The 11,764-nt window shown below is 39.7% G+C and overlaps 1 protein-coding gene across 16 annotated transcripts in view; it reads right to left on the bottom strand.

Annotated features, from left to right (window-relative positions):
- Positions 1–754: 754 nt before the first annotated feature.
- The window catches only part of RBBP6 (RB binding protein 6, ubiquitin ligase), a 31,585-nt gene continuing 20,575 nt past the window's right edge, over positions 755–11,764 (bottom strand). For 12 of the 16 annotated variants that reach the window (XM_054210626.1, XM_054210630.1, XM_054210628.1 and 9 more), the window contains 9 exons: positions 11,035–11,138; positions 10,238–10,596; positions 9,317–9,431; positions 9,157–9,235; positions 9,006–9,063; positions 7,499–7,861; positions 7,040–7,141; positions 3,874–5,622; positions 755–2,752 (listed from right to left, as the gene is read on the bottom strand). In XM_054210626.1, the coding sequence (XP_054066601.1) occupies positions 1,183–2,752; positions 3,874–5,622; positions 7,040–7,141; positions 7,499–7,861; positions 9,006–9,063; positions 9,157–9,235; positions 9,317–9,431; positions 10,238–10,596; positions 11,035–11,138 (4,499 nt within the window). In that variant the 3' untranslated portion in view covers positions 755–1,182. The remainder of the gene's footprint in view (positions 2,753–3,873; positions 5,623–7,039; positions 7,142–7,498; positions 7,862–9,005; positions 9,064–9,156; positions 9,236–9,316; positions 9,432–10,237; positions 10,597–11,034; positions 11,139–11,764) is intronic. The other 4 variants (XM_054210627.1, XM_054210633.1, XM_054210637.1 and 1 more) reach the window with 3 other exon arrangements.

The raw sequence follows: 11,764 nt of genomic DNA, 5'->3' as shown, positions 1-11,764 counted from the left end.
ATGCCCTTGATGCACAACAAGAAGCGTTTCTTACCACGCTGCCTTTCGGACAGTTGAGCAACACCCGCCACTGCCACTTTTTCTTCTTTTTTAAATTGTGTCTGTCTTCCAATTATCAAGTTGATTACATTTACATTTTGTAGATTTCCTGGCGTTGCACACAGCAGACGCCTGCCTTTCTAGTGGGCTTTCTTCTTCTGCCAAACTCGCTTGCTGAACCCCACGCTGAACGGCAGGGTGAGTTCTGTATCACGCGACACACCAGCGTACGAAAACACTAATAATAAGGCTTCTATTTAAAAAACACAAACATCTTGGTGATCAGCATCGTTGAGAGAAAATACAGATTACAGGGCATCCTAAAATATGTGTAAATGTTTGCTGGTGAATGACAACAGCTCTCTAAACCAACTGGAACGATGCTGAAATACGACAGCTTCCCATCTAACATTATTTTAAAACAGTCAGTACCAGCTGTTACTAGCTGCTATATTTTCGGGGTCGTATATTACCTTTTACAATATAAAAACAAGTCCACTTGGCACATAATAAAGCGCACCTCTTGGCAGTACCTCCCCACATCGCATCCGTTCAAAAGATTTAAAGTCCTACCAGGCTTTTCAAAATCAAACCCGTTGCTACGTTATTTTTCATCCATTTTAGCTACCAGCAAGCTTTCCCGGGTAGCTTTTTTCTATGACTACTCTTTTCTCTGCTAACGTTCAGCTCTCACTGGAAATCTCACGACATTGGATAGTTTACTGAAAACTTTTTATTGTAATCAAAAAAGTGACATAACAGGGCTGTAATGTATTCTGCAAATCATTCTGCTGATATTTTATAACTGATACCAGCTTCTTCTGCCAGGCAATTAAAAAAAAAAAAATTCAAATGTGAAAATTTTCACAGTACAGTAAACTCCACCCAAACTAATTAACGGTGGTTAAAAATAAGATGCCCCAGCAAAACTTTTCATGTTACATGGTCACAACTCACAATTCTGTACAAAATGTTCACTTTTATAAAGCTCTGATGTAAAAATCAAATAATCAAGCAGCAATATTTTAAGTGCAGCACAGGGTCTTTCATGTCATTATTTACAACGCTTGAATTCGTTTACATTTTAACAAAATTTAATACAGATGACTTAGGAATTAAGTCATTTTTTTATTATCTGTCATTCTATGTAGTGACAGATTTCACTTTTTGGTCATCTTTCTCTTTATCTTTGCTCTTCTTCGATTTTTTCTTCTTGTGTTTGTGTTTTTGGCTCTTTTCCAATTCCGTTTCGTTTCCCACGTGTTTCTTATGCTTCTTGTGTTTCTTATGCTTCTTGTGCTTCTTCTTCTCTTTTTTCTTTTTCTTTTTCTTGCTGTCTTGACTCTCTCCTGAGCTGGCACTGCTGCTGTGGCTTCGAGTCTGACTCTCGGAAGGGCTTTGACTACGGCTGCGGCTCACGCTGGGGCTGCTCTGACTTTGACTTCTGCTGGCTTCAGGCTGCTCAACTGCAGCGGGTGCTGTCGTCTCCTCTTTCACCTTTTCAACAGCTTTTTCTTTCGGTTCTTTCGGATTTTTTCCTGCAGCTTCCTCATCTTTTGCAGATACATTACTCTCACTGTCACTTTCGTTGTAGTCTGGTACAAACGCAGCCTCATCAGTCTCTCGAGTTAGATCAGAAGAGAGCCGTGAGGAGGTGCTTACCTGAGGCTTGGGCTTGACGACGTTTTTATCGTTTTGTCCAGTCACGTTCTCTTTCTCATTTTTTACATCTGGCGATTCTTGTTTCACAGGTGGTTTAGTAACACCTGGCTCTTTCTCTTTATTGCTCTTTACTTCTGCTACATGCTTCTCTTTCTCTTTTCCTACATTTTTATCTGGAGGTTTGTGTTCCTCCAATGTACGCTTGGAATCGTGAGCAGCTTTGTGATCAGTCTGCTTCCGCTCCCGCGGAGGGCTGTAGCTGCTCCTTTTGGCATCTCCAACGGCCTTTTTGGACGGCTCTGCTCGTTCCTCTCTCGGCTTGCTTTTCTGTACAGATGCAGATTCTCTGTTCCGAGAAGGGGAGTCTTTTCTCCTGGCTAATTCACTCTTTTCATCCCTACGCTTGGAACTAGAATGATCTCTGTTGCCATCGTGGTCAGATTTTTTGTCTCGGTTAGGAGTAAAGTCTTTAGCAGTGGACCCACGGCCAGTATCGTGTTTCTCTGAAGATCTGCTGTCTTTGGAAGATTGAGAAATATTTTTTCCATTTCCTTGCTCAGATGCACGTTCCGAGTGGTCTTTTTCTGGCTGAACACTGCTCTTTCTCTTCTCAGAAGTGTCCTTGTCTGACAAAGAATGATCCCGGTCTTTGGTTTTTCCTTTTTCATTCAACATTGAACTTTTTGAACTTTTTGCATCATGCTGGGAGCTTTCATAACTGGCCTCTTTTGTAGTTTTCTGTGTTTTCTCCAAAGGCTCCGTCTCTTTTTCATTGTGTTTTACGGGGTTTGCTGGCTTCGCACTCACATTTTTTATAACACTAGCAGGTTTTCCTATGTTTGTGGGCACCTGGGTAGATTTAATGTCTTCCTCTTCAGATTCAAAGTCATCTTTATCCCACTTTGACTGAGGGACTTGGATCATAATAATGACGTCTTCAGCAGGCGCTGTTATATCATTATTATACTCCTCCATGGTCTTAATGACAGTTCGTTTTGTATCTGGCTTTTCTTCAGTCTTTCTAACGGGGCTTCCGCCAGTAGAACTAGTGCTAAGAGGGAAAAAAATGTACATTAATAAAGGGTGAGATACACGCGCTGCCATCTTTTGCAACATTTTATAAAACAGCTTTGTTTCAATTCTAAACCTTCAGCATTTTTTCAAAAGATGTTCAATTAAGGGAACAGACAAGAGAAAGGATGAGTCCACTAGCTAAGATTATGAGCAATCAATTTAGTAACTTGCTACTATATATTTAATTAACAAAGACACAAGATTATCAGATTGGGGACTGTCTGATCTGGTAATTCCTTCATGTCCTATTTCTATCAATGGCAGATAAATAAGGTACACATTCTTGTTTCAACATGTAAGCAAGCAACTATGGAGAGGTATACACAACCAAAGTTTTATCCTCATGTCCCAGTGTTGTTCTTTAGAAGAATGTACGTTTTAAAAACTTTTTAGAATATCAATACACTATCTTAAGTCTCCAGCAGTGTCTTAAATGTTTTGAGTTTGCTTTGTCCTGCTTCTTTAGGCACTGAAATGTACGTAATAACAGCTCCACGCTAACTAGATAACTTCCCCCCCCCCAATGTCACACAATGGAATATAGAAGAAAGATCTCCGAGCTAAGTGCCAAAAAAGTTGTCACTGAGCTAGAAGCAGTGTAGCTCTGTCAACATGGCACTGTGCTCAAAGCTAGAATCAGTACAATATACTGGCAACCAAATCGCTATTTCTGCAAGGTATAATTTCATGTCATAGTGACAAAAGTAATCATTACAATTTTTAAAATGCAAAATATTGCACAGTATAGACATGTCTGTTATCCTTGTCTTTAGCAATAAGCTGGATTTGAAGGAGGACATAGATGGGACTCCTCAAGGAGTCAGCATGTAATGAACAAGAAGAGGGGAAAAATGTCCCAGAAGTAAGGGTCAAATACGTCACCACTGAATTAACCTTAATAGCTGCCTGTGCAGTAGACTGCTTGTTTTCCTTAATAAAATTTGATTTTGACAGTTTAACGAGAAAGACGACAGATTATTCACTCATTTAGCACACATCTAGCTGTTCCTTTCATTAGTCACCATAAATAATTTTACAGCTGGGGGAGGAGGCAGGGGGAGGAGGAAAGAAAGAATAGGAAAAGAAATGATGAGGTACCTGGTGTAATCTACAAGAGTTGAACTAGATCCATCAGCTGCTGTTACTTTTCTTCTCACTTTTCCCTTTGCTTTTTCTTGTTTAACCTTGCTGCTGCTCGGCTCAGGTTTCTCAACAGGTTCTTTTGCAGGTGGCACATTTTCTCCACTCACAATCTTTTTGCCGGTTTCTCGGTTAAGTTTAATCTTTTTTGCAGGGTTGTTAAGAAAAGCGGATTTATCCTTTTCTGGCGTTCGCTCTCCTTTTTCACCATCCGGCTCAGTCTTCCCCTTCGGCGATGTTTTCGATTCAGCAGGTTCTGCTTTAGAGGCCTTTACAGAAGTGGCTTCATGTTCTTTATCAGCCTTTTCATCTGCTTTTCTTTTTCTTTTTTCAGGTTTTGCATCAGAAGGTTTGCTTTTTTCAGCAGGCTTTTTTGATTTGTCCTCTTTGTTGGAGGGCTTCTCTGACTTGGTTTCTTTCGGATGGTCTTTCTTTGCCTTTTCTTCCTTGGCTGGTCTTGTTTCTGGGTGATCTTTCGTCACTTTTGGGTGAACTTTCCGTGGGGTACCAGCAGTCTTTTCTTCCTTTTGAGAGGAAGATGTTTTAACACTGTCTGTCTTTGGCAACTCCTCCTTCACTTTTTTCACAGGAGGTTCTGTTCGAGGAGATTTTTCACGATCTGTGTCCACCTTCTCTTGGGAAGCTTTAGCTGGTTTTGTTACATTATCTTTCTTAGGAGGAACAGCCACTTCTACTTTCCGCTTTGTCTTGTCCACTTTTGCTTTTGGCTTATCCTTCTCTTTTTTCTCCTTTTCAGACACTGGTTTGAAAGCAATAGAATCTGCTTCCATAGGTTCATCTCTCACAGGGGTGGCATCATCTCTGCTTGGAAGCATGAACAGAGAGTCCGTTTTAACGTCTTCTGTTGTCACTGGCTCTCTTGGTTTTCTTGCACCTTCTAACAACTCGGCATTAGGAAATCCTTCATTCTCATCCCCTTTTCTTCTCTTCCGATGTTTTTTATGTTTATTTCCTTTGCCATCTCCCAGTGGATTTTCCACCTCCTTCTCTTTTGATTTTGTAGGATCTTTAATGCCATGGCTCTCTCTTCCAGAAGGTTTTTCAGGGTAATTTCCTGCTATATTACGATTTCTGTGGCTCTGCCCACCTGGATACTCCTCCCTACGTCCCCGAGCATACGGCGAATTCTCTCGTCTGGTCCCAGGTGGACCAAACCTATCTGGTGAAAAGTTCTCTCTATTTACTGGCGGACGAGGTTGAGCGCCGACAACATAGCCCTTGTAAAACTTTTCATACCATTCTCTATAATTCCTTTCCCATTCTCTGTATCTTTCTTTTTCAAATGGATCTCTAAAGTCAACTGATCTGCCATAGTATGCTTTCACATCATATGGTGGAACTTCTCTGTATCTGTTAAAATACTCCCTTTCTCCTTCCCCTTGAGGTATAGTCCGTTTAGTGGGAGACTGGCCTCTAAATACTGGAGACCTTGACCGTGAGTGGTACCTTCTGTACGGGGGTGACCTTGACCTTGAACGGTGATAACCATGTGACCTTGACCTAGAACGATAATTACGACTCTTCCCTTTGCCTCTTCTTGGATATGGTGGTGATCGTGAGTAGGAACGAGAATGGGAACGGCTAAATGATCGAGAGTAGGAGCGAGAACGGGAAGAACCTGATCTTGACTTCGAGTAGGTATACGAACTTCTAGAGTAAGATGAAGCACTATAGGGGGACTTGGACCTTAAAAAAAACACAACACAAAAAAAATAAATGAAGTTAATTCAAAACAGTCACTCTCCCCGGTTGTTTTTTTTTTCCTCTCCATATGTTTATGTCAAAGCTTCTTTCAGCTGCTGACATAATGCTACTGCAAATTGAAGAACTTGATAACACGTCAAAAGTTTCTGCTCACAAGACAAAACAGCTGCTGCTTTGTTAGTGTAAAAACACACAGGAAGGGCAAGTCTATTTCCACTCACTCCTATCACATGAACTACAATAGCTATTGATTGATTTAGGGTGGTGTATACTGTCCTCTACTGGTATGTGAACATGCACGTTTTTCACTACTTGGCAACTATGTGCAGTGCAAATCATTTTTGTTGCAGTAAGAAGCAGAGAGAGCAAGTCTTAATGGCTACAGTACAGTATCAAACCAAGAAAACACAATTTAGTCTGAAGACAGTAAAGCTCAACTTCAAAATGGCATCTTAGTCTATTTAACTTCACTACTTATTTGGCAATTCGTACAGGATGCAAAATACTTGTATTGCAACCTTACATACAGTAACTATTTAATCAACACTTCTAGCCAGATGCCCCAGCAAAATTCTGCAGAGACCTCTAGCTCTGATCAAGGACAGTGACCGCATTTCAAGAAAAATCTTATCTAAAATCTTCTAAACTCAGCCTCTAGTAATATGACTCAATGCCATTACTCTAGGAAAGATACTAACAGCATTACTAAGAGAGCGCTATTCAGACTCCTGCCAAGTGATTTTTTTGGGATAGAAAACATCAGCTAGCCTGGGTTTTTTTCTTCACAAGTTTTTCTTTTATTATTTTTTAAAGAAGCATTTCACATTGTTCTGCCTATGTTCATTGGCATCACTCTTCCTCTCAAAGTCCTTCCCCAATTTAAGATTTCCTTAAAAACAAGTCTGATCTTTTAACTCCTAAGAAAAATTCAACAATGTCAACAAAATACTAGCAAAAGCCATCAGTTTGCAGTCCAGGTTAAAATCTCTCCGGGCACTCATATGAGATAAACAAAAGAGGAAATGAAGGCAATTTCTCTCACGTATCTCCTCCAAAGTGCTTTGGAGGTAATGGTTCCAATCAGAATAGTGAGATGGCAGAAAATCCAGCAACTACACCTATTCAGTTTCTAGCCTCCTCACAGCTGTCAGGAGGTGAAGGATGTCATTACAGAGAAGCTTTAGTAAGACACACACGTTCCTTAACAACTGCTGCCAAATTATAACTATCAGTCAACTAATCTCCGCCATATTTTAACTAGTAACCTACATATAAAACTCCTATCCCTGCTAATGCCTTGAATCATCCAATCCATCTAACGATAAGAGAGGTGGAGTGGAACTCCTCCTGATTCTTCTAGACAATCTGCTTCTCCATTACGGACATGTAAAGCAGTTACCTGGAAAACGAACGCCTACGCTCCTTTTGAATCTTTTTATATTCCATCAATTCCTTAGCAAAATCATTTGTAAACTCATCAAGTTTGGACTTTTTCTTTTCCCTGTTAAAATAAGTTTGACCTTTATTACAATTATAGTTTGACCTTTATTACAAAAAGACATCAAGAAACAAAACATGGCCAATATGAGAAATGTATACTGCATGCAAATGCAAAAGGTGAACATCCTATTTAAGCAAAAACAGTTTAGAATTCCTAAAAGTTTTAGGGAAAGTTTTAGAATTACATTTGTCTTGTTTTAGTTTTGCATGTTTACCATCTGTAGCGAAAAAGTATATTGGAAAAAACACTATGTCATTTTTGCTTATGCCAGATGCACTTTAGTGTAACTGCAGTCCGATATGCTATCGAAATACAAAAAATGAAAAACAACGCAACTTCATTAAGCCAAATACTTACTCCTCTTTAAGTCTCCGTTGTTCTCTGTAAAACTCCTCCCTAGATAAGGGAGGTGCTTGTGTCGTTGGGATGGCATTTGAATGAGCCGTTGGTACTGCTGTTGGTACCCAAGCTGATGACATATTTGCAGGAGCTGGGGGATATCCTGGAGGGGGGACAGAGTACCCAGCAGATGGAGGCTGACCAGGTGGGAACTGAGGAGGAAACTGTGGTGGCGGTACCCCCGGCGGAAGAGGAAGTGCATGGGGTGGTGGAGGATACAAGGGCGGTGGAGGCACAGGCACAAAGACTGGTGTTGATGCTGGTAGTGATGGGGCCTGAGTCCTTTGGGCACGGTCACCATGAGGGCGTCCTCGATTTGCACTTCAAAAGAAACCCAAAAACACATGTCACTTTGTTACGCTCTGCCCTGATTTTAAAGAAGAAAGTGAACGAAGCTTGAGCATGGTGGCGAGCACTTTTTGTTCTCAACTTAAGCATTTTTCTCCCTGCTTTCTGTTCACATGAGACTACACTCATTTCTTGATTCTCATATTTGCCTTCCACATCCTCACCCGCAGCAGTTCCCTCAGCCTTCTCCCCTTACACTCAGCTTTGCAACTGTGGATGGAGACTGCCCGTGCTTAAAACAGACTCCCGTCTCCCACGTGCCCCCCGCTTCTCTGCCACTCCTTGATACTTGACACTTCTGATCTTCAAAGTACTGCACGGATATTAACTAATCTTCTCCCAAATGTCTTTTAACTTCTCCCCCACACAACTCCTATGTTGTTTAGCCTGTTCAGGTGCCCAAACTGTTATCTTCTTGCTTACTGAATTTAAGATTTTAGATAATCTGTGGGATTGATCCTGGGTTTTGTTTTGATTTATCTGTAAGATTTTATAAACACAATGCACCTTTACAATCTATCTGTTACAAATATATACCAAAATGAGGGCTAATGTGATGCTGCAATAACAGATAAAACAGACTTCTCTCTCTCCAACTGAGAGAAAGCAGCTTGGCTGTTTGAAATGACTACACTGAAGAAATTCAAAATTGTCATAAAATAACAGCCTTGACTTTTCCAGTAATTTATTCAATCAGTATCAACTAAGTTGGTTAAGGAAAGAATGTTGGAGGCTGATTTGTATTGTGAAACCAATTTCTTCAGTTTCTTCAGCCCTATTCTGCCAGTAATCAAAAGGGTGGCTTTCCATCTGATCTTTTCATTATATTTAATTTTTACATGTAATTATGGTTTCCTCATAAAGTGTTCATTTTTCAGAGTCCTCCTTTCAATCATGTACCAGAGTTTTATTTTAAATAATCTTACTGCAAGCACAGATCCCCTTTGTTAAAGCTAATTCAAATTAAGACATTTAAAAATTAATTACCACTTGTATTCTCCAAAACTATCTGTACATACTTACTTCATTATAAATCAGCTGTTGTATAAGTTATGTGTTACGGCCTAATTTAACAGGTTACAAGTAGTAATATATTGAATTTCTGTAGAATACTTACAGCTCCCAGCCTGGTCTGCCACCTGCTGAGCGAATTGTACTGGCTCTCATTGGATGACCTTTTGAAGTGGGGAGAGGAAAAAGAAAAAACACCCATTCAGTTTATCCGAAGATAATTTTTCAAAAGAAATTCTTAAGTTATAGTTACTTACCAGTTGTGGGTATTGATTGTCCTTGGGGGCCCAGAAGACTTGGTAACGCTGGTTGTCTTAGTACAGGAACCTGATAGCCCTTGTGAATAAATGCAAACAGTTAGAAAATAATCTCTACTAAAATACAAGAATCATTGCATTATTCTGAAATGAAACTTACCTTCTCTTCCAACAAACTGCTGATTGACAGAGGGGAAGATTTAGAAAGTTCAGCGGCAGTCACGAGAGCAGCGGGAGGTAAAACAGTATCAGCATCACTATAAAAAAACCCCAAACTTTTATTACTCAAACAACGTTTTGAAGTGTTACTTGAAATATAAAGCCCAAGGTGAGAAAACGTTGACTACTGTAAATGGAAAGAAAAATTGAAAAATAATCTTCACCAAATTTACAAATGTGAAGTTGGCCAATTCCAAATGAAGCACTGACGAGAAGTCTGCTTGGACTAGTGGCATTTAAAGAGAAAGCTCACTGGAAAAATATTTTATTAAGCTAGCTGCACATGAGAGGATTAGAGTATATATAGCCCCCACACTGAATCTCAGTTTTGGAAGACCCAAGAACTGAAATTCTATTAGGAAACGTTTATGTGCTAGTTCAGAGGCTGCCCTAGAGGTTCTTTTGAATTGTGATCCTTTGTATTCAACAGTACATCTAAGCCTGACAGGCTGCTGGACAGAGCGGCTACTCGCATTCAACGCATAAAGCTGAAAGGATATAAGCCCTAAACAATTTTGAAGGTTTGACATAACTAAGTGGTTACTTCAGGAATTACTAGCCACTTAAAATCAAAGGGCTCCTGGGGAAAAAAAAAACCCTTCCTCATTCAGGGTAAACCTGTACTGAATGACTGATAAGGGAACCAAACAAGAAACACTTCTGAGAAAATTCTTGCATGAGGCACACTTGCAACTTATCAAAGAGTCCTCATTCAAAGTAAACACAAAACTCAGGACCTCCACAATTATCTGGAACTGCCACTAACGATATATAAATTGTTAGCTGAGAAGCTTAAGAAGAAGAATCTAACTTAAGCATTTTGGTGTCTTTTATATTCATGTTGATCTACAGATTTACTTACCGAAAAGGTCCATCTGGCTTTTCACCACGGAGGGATAGGGACACTGCTGGAGGAAGATCAGAGACAACAACAGAAGACGGATTTACTGGCAGCCCAGCTGCCACAGATGACTGACCAGGGCCCAACGATGACAAAGCAGAACGAGAAGCCAGAGAAGCTAATGGTATCATTAGTGGATCCTGCTGTCTGGAAATGGGTGGCCGGAGCAGAGGCTGAAGGTTGCGTGTTATTGTTTGTCTCATTAGGGGTGGTGGAGGTGGTGGTGGCGGTGGCGGCTGCTGCTGCTGCTGTTGCTGCTGCTGAATCTGCTTACGGAGCCTTTTTGTGTAGCCAGTTTCATTTTTGAAGTTGTTCACAGCCTAGGTGTTTACAGAAAGGTAATATGAAACTTCAGTCGATATACAAACAAAAGCCTCCACAGAGTAAAATTACTTGTGCATTCTTGTAAATGCTATTAATCCTAAAATAAATCAACATACAAATGTATGAACACATCACATTAAACACTTATATTAATGATTGGTAACTCAAGAGTATCGGTATTTAAAGTACTTCGGTGTTAACACCGAATGCGAATGCGAGCAATCACGTTAAACAGAAGTGTGAACTGAATTTGCCAGATTGTCTCTGAAGAGTTGTAAGCTTCTGTATCTGTAACAATAGATAACGTATTTGAAAAGGAAATTTAGCCTTATTTAATTTAGCCTTGCTTAAGGAGATGTAAATATTTTCTTCCCTTTCCACTTTTTACAAATAGACTTTTCTTAAAACAGTTTACGTAAAAGTAACCAAGTTACCTGGCGTAGGAACTTATTGGCAATTAAAGCATCAGGAGAAACATCTGTTTGATGACATGTTGGGCACGTATGTTCCTCCGATTCCAGTAATGCTGTTCTAATACCTGTGAATAATTAGAATAATCGAAACAGCTTTTAGCCAAACTAAGGAAATTTTGGGGGTTCTAATCAATTATAAAAACATGTATATGATTAATGGGTGAATATGGTCTTGAATTGAGAGCATGAAGCTATAAACGTTCAATAGTGTAAAAAATTTCTAGTATGCAGCAAATAACCACACAGTTTTGATATTTCGCTATTGTAACATTTGAAGATGTGTAGTAGACTGTGTCTTGATATTTCAACTAGTCTTTTTTCCACTATCTAGTGCAGTGAGAAGTCACAGCCTCAAGGTTAATGAATAAAACACATTTCAAAAAAAAAAAAAAAACCATAAGCCAGTTTGAGTTCTGAATGTTTTAACCAACTCTCCTGTGGAGAGAAATGTGGATGAAATGCCTAACTATCCATTTGTCGCAGACCACAGTAGGTCACCACAGCTGGATATGTAATTTTGTATGAGAGAAAGGGCTGTGGACAAACTAAATGCGTTCAAATGTCTAATACTGTAATCACCTGCGCAATTATCATTTTTCTGTTCCTCATCCTTCTGCACGTAAAGAGGATTTAACTCAATTTGCAAGAAGGGAAAAAAGCTTTCTGCTTTTTTTTTCTTTATATAAGAAGA

The sequence above is a fragment of the Rissa tridactyla genome, chromosome 8 (assembly GCF_028500815.1).
Source record: "Rissa tridactyla isolate bRisTri1 chromosome 8, bRisTri1.patW.cur.20221130, whole genome shotgun sequence".
Classification (NCBI taxonomy): Eukaryota; Metazoa; Chordata; class Aves; order Charadriiformes; family Laridae; genus Rissa; species Rissa tridactyla.
The sequence above is the reverse complement of the archived record's forward strand: the minus strand, read 5'-3'. Positions and strand labels throughout refer to the sequence as shown.